General features: G+C 35.2%; 2 protein-coding genes and 1 pseudogene across 3 annotated transcripts in view; 1 reads left to right on the top strand and 2 right to left on the bottom strand.

Annotated features, from left to right (window-relative positions):
* LOC111400971 (oxygen-evolving enhancer protein 1, chloroplastic-like) overlaps positions 1–4,974 on the bottom strand; it is an 11,187-nt gene extending 6,213 nt beyond the window's left edge. Inside the window, exons 1-2 of one of the 2 annotated variants that reach the window (XM_023028472.1) lie at positions 4,649–4,974; positions 3,434–3,803 (exon numbers count right to left, since the gene is read on the bottom strand). In XM_023028472.1, coding sequence (XP_022884240.1) covers positions 3,434–3,803; positions 4,649–4,888 — 610 coding nt within the window. In that variant the 5' untranslated portion in view covers positions 4,889–4,974. Of the gene's footprint in view, positions 1–2,863; positions 3,804–4,648 lie in introns of those variants that run through there. The other variant, XM_023028471.1, reaches the window with a different exon arrangement.
* On the top strand, positions 1,818–2,888 carry LOC111400972. Its single transcript, XM_023028473.1, has 2 exons — positions 1,818–2,498; positions 2,607–2,888. Exons 1-2 carry the CDS (start codon positions 2,420–2,422, stop codon positions 2,864–2,866), a joined length of 339 nt encoding a protein of 112 aa, XP_022884241.1. The 5' UTR covers positions 1,818–2,419; the 3' UTR covers positions 2,867–2,888.
* Positions 4,975–6,661: 1,687 nt separating the features above from the next.
* The window catches only part of LOC111400970, a 32,371-nt pseudogene continuing 28,130 nt past the window's right edge, over positions 6,662–10,902 (bottom strand).

Raw genomic sequence — 10,902 nt, 5'->3', positions numbered from 1 at the left:
TAAAAATTGTGATTGTGACTCATAATTGATTAAGTAGTGACTGAAAAATTAATCGTGACTAATTAATCTAATAATTTTTAATGAATAAATGAGTTTATAGCCAATAAATGCTTTCATTTTGTGATAGATGAATAATCTGTGACTTATAAAATTTTTAATTTGTGATCGAGAAATAAGTTGTGACTAATTAATTAGATAATTGTGACCTCAATATATTTAATTAGTAAAATATATGTTTAGTAAATTAATTTATAAATAAAATTGAAAAATATCTAATTTCTGAAATTTAAAACTTTGTTTCTTAATTTTAAAATGTGTCATACTTAATCTCTTATTTATAAATTTTTTCCTATAGACTATCTAATTACCCCAATCAGATTTTTAAATGTTTGGGATGTAAGTCAAAAATAACACAACATAGGGAGTACAGGACACGGCATAGAGAAATTATGAAAAGTGGTATTTTTGAAGAAGGTTTAATTTTATTACTTTGAACAACAAAAGTTTTAAAAGAAAAGTAGTATGCAAGCGAATCATTTGACTATGAGGTGATGATGAAGAATCTGAAGAAATCCTCGTTATGAACGGCTGGGAGTGGAAAGAGAGAACACATTTGAGGTGCACCGACCCTTTTTGTTATTCACAATTAATTAATTGAATGTAGTGGCAATAATATGATGTTTTATTGCCGGATTTCAAACGTTGTCGACATTACTATTACCTCTGTTTGCATTATATATATAAACTTAAACTTTACAACTTATATAAAAGTGAAAGTAGCCGGTCCCTACTAATCAACAACGAAATTATGAAATATGTAATTGTAACTTTCACGTTTTAATTTCTTTGAATAGAATTAGAAATAGTATAATTAATATATTGCGAATATCAATTCATTAATCATATTTCTATTTGTTGTCAAATGTCAGATTGACTGGTAACTTGTCCTTTTCATAACCTCTAATCATTTTCTATTCCACCACCATAAGTAATAAATTGATCGTATTTCTTTCCGTCACTTATTCTCATTTTCCTTTTTCTTTCCAAGGGTAACTGGCACAAAAAGTCTTTACCTTTGAAATTTATTATGGAAAACGTTAATACTTTTCAATTTTTTGCATTTTCACTCCTACCTTCCGGCTTTCTTTGCCCTGAACAAAAAGAAAAAAAAAAGAAAAGAAAAATAGAGAACTAATTGCAAACATGATACAAATTTTCAAAAAATTACAAATGAGTTACGAACCTGTTTAACTCTCTACAAAACCAGCAATATGAAAATAAGCAACAATGGACAAAACCACCAAACTAAGGACAAACTTCAATGGAGGAATGCCAAGACCACCAAGTTGAGTTCAAGTGAATGACAATACCTAAATTCAGCCTTGAACCTAGACAAAATTGCAATGGAAGAACATTGACCTATTATGTCTTGGTCGAACTGAACCAAATAAATCCTAATAGATTTGAACTTATGAAGCTCCAACAAGGGAAATCAAGCTGCAAGGTTGCAATTTGTAATTTTTTGAAAATTTGTAACTCATTTGTTATTTTTTGAAATTTTAGGACCATGGTTGCAATTAGTTCTCTATTTTTTCTTTTCTTTTTGTTTATTTATATAGGAGTGTAAAATTGTCAAAATTAAATGAAAAAGACGTTCAGCGCAAAGAAAGCTAGAAGGTAGGAACGAAAATGTTAAAAAATGAAAGGTAAAGATATTTTTCACGATAAACTTGAAAAAGGTTGAACGTGCCAATATCCATTCTTCTTAACCCTGAAGGTTTATTTGTGACGTCAATACCGTCAACTCAAGAGAATATACCGTTTACCGTTGAAAACTATGTTTCTTACCAATCAAACAACTTGTTTTTGAAAAGTAATTGTATAGCGTCGACAGCACGAGATTATCATGGAAAAGGCGGCCAACACGAGCCATGTTGCTGCTGGACTGTCCTTAATTTTTTTTCTTTTAGTAATTTTCTCGACAGCGAAAACAGGTGGCTACCATTCTTGACTATATGAGTTTTTTCAGAATCATATTGTTGCAAGGACGCCGACGAATTTTCTGTTCATGGAATCTGAAATTGAACATAACATAATTATTCGATCTCGCCAACTGTTTGATAAAATTACTGAAGGAGGTAATGGCTTTACACAGAATAGGAGAAAAGTAAGTTGGCTATTGGAGCAATTCCCCAGGCTTATGAAACTTAGAGGATATATTTAAGGATGTGCAATTACTGTAGAAAAGCTCACTTTTTCTGGCGAAAACTTGAGGACATGTGGTGACTTGAAAACATTGTGAGAGATTCTTTTAGTTTTCACTCTTTCAAAGAGGGACTGTGTTCCACTAGAGATTTTTGGCGACTCCTGAGAAAGCAGTTCATTGGTGAAATGTGCAAATGCCAAGATCCTTTCCCTGATGGTTGTCGATGCTGCAAGTAAAAATCATAAGCGAGAAACATATGGAGCTGTTTACGTTCTAAAGCAACATATAGAAGGTAAATGTTTTTAAATTTCGGCTTCTTCTAACTCTTCCGTGTATAGGTACTGGTTTGAATTTGATATATGAAATTTAGGAGCTGAAGTGCAAGAGTTAATGGTTTCAGATTGCAGTTATGAAGATAATCTGTATGTAAAAAGAAATTGTGGGCATTGCTCATGCTTGTATTCATTAAGGGCAGCTGAAGATATAAAAATGTGTCTGGTAAGTATCTACATTTTCTACTTGCAAGAAATAAAGTTATTATTTATTGACGTGCCTGACCAGGCCCAGACAGCTTTCAACATTCACCATCGTCCACGTGATACGTGTTACCTTGCCAAGAAAAACATGTTGGTAATGTGTAACCTTACATTGATGGTGTGAAGAAACATTTTCCTGATGCTTTTGTTATTATCATTCCATAAGAGATCACGGAAAACCACAATAATATACAAGCAAGATAATTGTCTCGGTGCTTCTCCAACTTAGCAATGGACAGTTCTTTAAACCGTTCAATTACAACAAAATTCGAAGCAAGTATTAGTACATCAATGCTAGAACACTATTAGTCAAGCTGGGCATACCAGACTCCTTGAATTTTCACTTCCTTGGGGGCTTTTGATCCCAAATCAGTATCAGACGGCTGAATGCTTTCAAATACTCCAATCACCTCACCAGTCTCAGGCTTGCTTTTGGTAACACTCAAGGTGATCTTTCCTGTTGAAGATGAAACATTCTTTATGTTTTCTTTCTCAAGTTCTTCCTCGTCTCCCCGTCCACCAGCTGGCAATGCAACTGCATTGTCATAACCAGTAGATCCACCCCTTCCCTTTGGGTCGAGGAAGGATGAACCTCTGTATGATGGCACAAGGAACTCGCCACTGAAGCTATCTGGTTTGCCAGATGCTACAAGCTGTTTGATGGTGAAGAGGAAGGGCACACGCTCACCACCAGGAAGCTGCACTGTAACAGCAGCATAGTCAATGCCATCCTTCTCCTCAAACTTGACAGAGCCATCAGGAGATACCACAAAAGGTCCCTCAATCTCGTCAAGAGTGTAGGTTAAACGGGTCATGAGCTTTGTGTTCTGGAACTCAGGAGGTGCGTTCTTGTTCACACCCTCTGCCTTCACAGTAAACGATGTGGGTTCAAGGCAGAACTTCTTGGCATTATATTTGCCTTCCTTGAAGACAAAGCCGTCAACACCACCTTCAATGGTTGGGCATTGGTTAGCAGTCCCAGTACCCTTTACTTCTAGATATGTCTTGCTCTGAATTTCATCGTAGGTTAGACGTTTTGGAGCTCCTTCAGCATTTGCTCCCTGTAAAACCAAACAAGGGTATTTTAAAACTTTCCTCATTCCGAATTTCATAAAAAATTTGCAAAAAGCCAGTTCGACAAGCACCGTGGCGTTGCAGGGACAGTATCTATCATAAATTTTTACATCGTAATTTTCTTCAACTCTAAAGTTATCTTAAGAAATATGGTGTTATATGCTAAACACAGTTATTGAAGTGTGTCAGAGATGCAATATGCCTAGTAAGCTAGTGAATGGGTGTTTCAAAGAAATTGCTTAAAAGCACATCACCAAAATGTTCTCTCTTCTTGCAGAATTCTAGATCATAAGCACAATAGAAAAACTTTTACATTTGTTAATAAGTTAGATATCCAACGGAATACAGTTCTTCTTTGGTCCAATGTGATAATCACAAACTATTGCTGGACACCATATCGTTTGCGAGTGCATAAATCTTAAATTATTATCGGTATTATTCCATTGAAGTTATACTTTGTTCTGAATTTTATGATTTTCATTTCGCACACTGATTACAGTTCTTGCTATTCCACTGACATATATAAGAAAGATGAGGTATAAGTAATTTAATACGCCAGAAATAAGATCCTGAGAGTTGATACTATGATTTTGAGTATGAAACTATCATAATTAGGTATCCTGGCAGTAGAAATAGTCTTGGCAATTCAATAAGCAGACCTTGCAGCTACTGTCTTCATTTTGTTGCATTTATCTTAAATGGAGTACACAGTATTGAAACAGTACTATAATAGACATTCCATGTTCACCTTATTAATATGCCATTAATGTGTTAGAATTATCCTTTTCGAGGGACAGATAAAAGAATCTCGTTGCAGACAAATGTGACGTACCGAGACGACGAGTGCAGAAGTGGCAAGAGCAAAACCAGCAATCTTGGCAGCATCAGTGCACTTTTGAGCCAAGTCCTTTAGATCAGCTTGAAGAGAGCAGCTGACCCTTGATCCTGCTGGGTCGACTCCGAAGGCCTTGCCGAGGCTTTGAACAGACCTGAACTGCAAACTGTTTCTGGCTGAGACACCAATCTTGGTTGGTTGCATCAGAGTGGCTGCTGCTTGTAATGAGCTAGCCATTTTGTTTTATGATAACTATCTTACTATTCTGTCTCTGCTTCTCCTTATTACAAAGTCGTAATAGCAATCAGAATTGGATTGTATGGACAAATTAATTTAGTGGCTTAGATGTGTGTAGGATAAGAGATAGGATAAGAGTAGTTGCTCTGAGTTAGTGTCTCTGGCTTTCTCACTTGCCACGTGGCAGTCTTGCTATTCTGGATAGCAACTTTCAATCATAGTAGAAAAAGAAAAGGAGGGTTGATTATATTTGAGTAATGCACCAAAATGCATTGATATGTGGTCAAGATTCATTTTCTAATTCTTTTGTATATTGCCCGTCTATCAATGCTTTAAAATCTGTAGGCCTCAAAAGTGTTGAATTTTGCTTCGAACGCGCAAAAATGAACATTAATGCAAGGTTGCACTCACGCAAACCAATTGATGAATATATACATTTTTATTTAAAGTGAAACGTCCAATTTGTCAAATACTTTGTGACAAACTCCTATATTAGAATTGGAATTTTCCATTGGTGCAAGTTCGGATTGGCTTAACTTAAAAAGAGATGAAAAGAAGTGATGGAGGTTTCATGGATCCTACTATGGCTGGACATGGTTTGGTTCGATTCGATTTTATAAGGAACTGAACCAAATCGGAATTTTTGGGTATTTAGTTTGTGGAATTGTTGAGTCCATAATTAATGTGTTCGATTCAGTTCAGTTCCATTCAACTCTCAGGTTTTGTACCATAATTATTTTTTTAATATTTACAATAATACTACATTAATTCCACTAATGACATATTCAATATTAACTTTTACAAAATAACGCAATCCTATAGAACTTTGTCTCTTCAATGCAAGCTTTATTTTGGATTTGGGCTAAATTAATTAATTGACAAATAGGAAAATGATATTTTTGGGCCCAATTAATTAATTGGGAAATCTACTTAAAAAATTAAAATAACTTGACTTATTTAATATTAAAAAAATTTAAAAATTAGGGGTCTAGAATTGAAAATCGAACCAAATTCCGTCTGTTCTCGATTCAGAAACCTGTTTAGATACTTAACTTAAAAGAACAGCTCGGTTCGGTCTAATTTAGGTCTAGTCCGATTCGGCCCTATTTGATTCGAGAATTTTGTCTAGTCCTCGATCCTATGAAAGAATGTCCATTTTAAAATTATTAGTGGATTCGAAGTTGGAAATCCACTTGAATTTAGATTCCAAACTCATCCTGCTGTCACCAACCTCGTGAGTTGTATATATGGGAATTTACCTTAGTTTTGTTAAGGGAATAAATCTCACATCGGTAAAATATCGAAATAATGATCAATATATAAATGATTGAGACACTCCTCTTAATAAGGTTGACCTTATTAAGATGGACCGCAATTATTAACATGGTATCAGAGCCCAATAAGTTCCAACGAGTTATTCGATCCGATTAAGTCTCAAAAATGAGCACACGAATTTCAAGATTGGTTTGCTCAAACGAGCCACCATCTTGCGGGGGCATGTTAAGGGAATAAATCCCACATCGGTAAAATATCGAAATAATGACCAATATATAAAGGATTGAGACACTCCTCTTAATAAGGTTGACCTTATTAAGATGGACCTCAATTCTTAACAAGTTTGATGTCATCAGTGTAGCATGTATTCATCAAAGGAGATCAAATTATTTAAAATTACTGAATGAAATTGAAGAAATCTTGAAAGGCAAAATCTCGTTTAGCATAACAATAGTCAGTATACAAAGTTGAAAGAATGACATTTTGCCAAAGTAGAATCATAAACTTCTTCCAAACAAATAAACAAATAAATAAAATAAAAAATAAAGTCCCAACGAAGGATGAAAATACTGAAACCAACAAATAGGAAGAGGCAAATGCTATGGTTTTCAGTATTCAGACAGCGCGGACTACCAGAGCCCAAACGGGATACACCAACAAGAGGATAATGCCAACTGTGTTTGAGATGCCGTGGCTTTGTGTGAAGGAGTTGCGGAATCCACCAGACGCTCTCATGTGCTCTTGCAGCAGATAACAACTGATGGCAGGGCATATTGCAACGCCAACCCAGCTGTCTCTCACGGAGTGAGCAAACAAATTCGGGGCAACCACCAAAAGAAGAATCAATGAACCGGGCATCTCCAGCCAGTCTGAATTCGATCAACAACAGTCTCAGGTGAAAGACAATGAACTATAATCAAACTGAATGCACGAGAATGCGCAACAAGAACACATCGTTCCTCTGTGTTTTAAGCGTTAACTTTAATACGATTGTTGACATTTTGAACCAAAGTTGATGGACAAAGTCCCACACATCATTCACAAATACAAACTCAATTTTACCTGGGAAATGTCGGGGAAGAAAAGCCTCAGTACAACTGCAATGAAAGCAATCCATTTTCCAACCTCACCCCTACACCAGAATGTCAATTGTTTTGCTAAGAAATTTGATTTCAGTTGAAAGAAAGAAAGTAGAGCATCGAGGCAGAGACCATCACCTTAACAAGTGGAACAAACCTGAAGGAAAACTTAAGAAAATATAAGGAACCAGAAGTGATGTCAACATGTTTGTTCTCCAATTCGTTCGATCCAGGATCAACAAATATCTGCAGAAATCCGTTCAGAAGGGGAACAAGATAAGTACTGGTAAGTAAAGGAAGAAGCAATTGACTTATTCATATACTAGAACTTAAAAAAAAAATATCATTATAGTAAATACCGAATTATATTATTTGATATTGAGTTACACAAGAAGCATCCACGTACTGTGTCAGTTCCTAATAGAAACTGAATGCGTTAAAGGTACAAGACACTGGATAAGCTCGTGCAATTCATAAGCATGCATAAATAAGCGCATTTGACACTGTAAGTTCTGTTCAAAAAGCAATGGCATTTATATAACTTGGAGTATAAGGATTCTATCAGGATTATGAGAAAGACGCTGATAAGCCCCATAGTACAGATATCGTTTTTCGCTGGGCTTTGTAGCAAATTTGACATACTCAATACTAGAAGTTTGGTGGTTCCATATGTTGAATTTAAATTTTAATCATGTTGAGAATCGAGAATCTCAATACAATAATTAATAAAACTAATTCATACATGCAGAAATCATTATTGGTATGAATGATAGTTGTAATAGCAGCCAAGATCTTTTTCTCCTCACTCCTTACAAAGTATTAGCTATCAATGGAGAATGCTAATAAAACATATGGAGAGGAGAGAGGACCTAACCTTTTTATATATAGGAAATAATTTGAGCCGTCCCATTACGACTAGAATTCTAATTAGGGTTTTATTTTCGACCCATATACTTAAAATTACTACATCATATTAATTACAACCCGTAAGGTGTAAAAGGCCAAATTGATCACTTAATAAATTTTGCTCAAACACAAATATCATTATGAGCCATACTAACCCGTAAAATTTGCAATCGAATGTAAAGCACACATATGGAATTATTCCAACATTCTCCTACTTGGACAAACATTTGATTGCTATAACAAAGTTTTAGCACCTGGGTTAGACTACATAGGTGGCCACAAAAGTATGAATCCAATGATGTCACCTTACGTAACATGATCCGGTCCAATAAAAATATTAACACCGAATATGGAAGTCATTACACCAATTAAACGATGTAAGATCATTCCACAGTTACCAATGTCAGCATCCTTATCGACATGGATCCCCGTGCTAATTCATATTGGTTCTCATAATGTTTCTGATCAAAATGAATCCACATGTCTTCAAAAGAGACTCATCTTATGTCTTTACATGTCATATCACAATAATATTATAATAAAAAGACATAAGTCAAATGCATGCTCAAAATAATCCATGGATAGGGGAAAAATATGCTATTTATTGTCAAAAGGGGTTGTACCCGAAAAACATATGGGTTGCCTACGCACCACGTAAAGGGATCAAGCTCAAAACGTAGTTCTTTACATATATATAACTCCCACTAACCAAAAACATCAAATATTTCCATAATGCCCATATTAGTAACATGTGTCTTAAAAACTTTGGGAGCGAGCCCCTTAATCAAAGGGTCTGCAATCATTGCCTCTGTATTGATATGCTCTATTTTCGTCTACCCTTCCTTGACTCTGTCTTTAATCACCAAATATTTGATGTCAATATGCTTTGACCCACCAGAATTTTTATTATTCTTTGAAAAGAATACTGCTGCACTGTTATCATAGTAGATGGTGATCGGTCTTGAGATGGAATCAATAACTTTCAAGCCAGAGATGAAATTTCTTAACCAAATGATTTGGACTGTAGCCCCATAACATGCCACAAATTCAGCTTGCATAGTAGAAGATGCCACTAGAGTCTGTTTAGCACTTTTCGAAGAAATGGTACCACCGGCTAATGTAAAAATATAACCTGAGGTTGATTTCAAATCATCTTGCCATCCAACAAAATCATAATCTGAATATCCTACCACCTCAAGATGATTTGTACGCTGGAATGTAAGCATATAACTTTCAGTTTTCTTCAAATATCTCATAACTTTCTTAGCTGCTTTCCAATGCTCTTGTCTTGGATTAGACTGAAATCTGCTAAGGACACTTACCGCGTAGGCTATGCCCGGTCTAGTGCAAAATTGAGCATACATCAAGCTCCCCACAGCATAGCATATGGGATCATCTTCATAGACTCCCTTTCCAGCTCATTCTTTAGATATTGAGTTTTGTTAAACTTATCTCCTTTTATGATAGGTACATTACTGCACAATTCTGCATATTAAACCTTTCTAGAACACGTCGTATATAAGCTTTCTGAGAAAGTCTCAATAAGCCATGATTTCTATCACGATGTATTTCAGTACCAAGTACATAGGAAGCTTCTCCAAGATCTTTCATCTGAAAATTAGCAGACAACATTTTCTTTGTCTCATGAAGCAACCCTAAGTTACTGCTAGCAAGCAGAATGTCATCAACATACAATACAAAGAAAATAAAAATTTTCCCACTGATTTTAAGATAAATGCATTGATAAATAGTATTTTCGACAAAACCAAGAGATGTCACAACCTCATCAAATTTCAAATACCACTATCGAGATGCTTGCTTAAGTCCATATAATGACTTGTTTAACTTACATACCAAGTTCTCTTTTCCTTTTACAACAAAACTTTCAGGTTGTTTCATATAAATCATTTTAGAAATATTTCCATTCAAAAATATTGTCTTAACATTCATTTGATGAAACTCCAAATTGTAGTGTGCCATAAGCGCCATGATAATTCGAAAAGAATCTTTCAACGAAATAGGGGAGAATGTTTCAACATAATCAATGCCCTTTCGTTGAGTGAAACATTTTGCAATCAATCTTGCTTTCTTTCGTTCAACATTTCCTTTTGAATCTAATTTACTTTTGAAAATCCAATTGTTATCTATAGCTTTGGCATCTGGAGGAAGTTCAACAAGATCTCAAACATTATTCCTTTCCATGGAATTCATTTCATCTTCCATGACAGCTATCCATTTATCTGCCTCAAGACTTGTCAATGCTTGATTATAAGTTACAGGATCAACAATATGCCCAACATTAAAATCGCTTCCCAATAAATATGTAATATAATCACTGGGGAATGCAGATCTTCTTTTCCTTTGTGATCTCGTAACTTGTAACTCAGAAACCGATTCAATCATTGTTTTAGGAGTTGGATGTTCCTCCTGGTTCCTTAGTTCTTCATTAACAACTTCAATTGGTTGAGAACCAACTCTTTCCTGTATAACAGGAACTGGAACGACAACTTGATTTGGTTCAACAAGAATTTCTCTCAACGTGGAACTCCCATTATCTCCAAAATCGTTCTCCTGAAACTTAGCAGTAATGGACTTCACAATTCTAGTGCCACGATTTGGACAGTAAAACTTATATCCCTTTGATCTATCTGGATATCCAATAAAGTAGTCAGGAGTTGATTTAGGGTCTAATTTCTTTTCAAATGGTTTATAAATCCTAACCTCAACTGGACAGCCCCAAACCTTAAAGTGAGC

This window comes from Olea europaea, chromosome 10, assembly GCF_002742605.1.
Source record: "Olea europaea var. sylvestris chromosome 10, O_europaea_v1, whole genome shotgun sequence".
In the NCBI taxonomy this organism is placed as follows: Eukaryota; Viridiplantae; Streptophyta; class Magnoliopsida; order Lamiales; family Oleaceae; genus Olea; species Olea europaea.
This window is presented reverse-complemented; position numbering and strand designations above follow the sequence as displayed.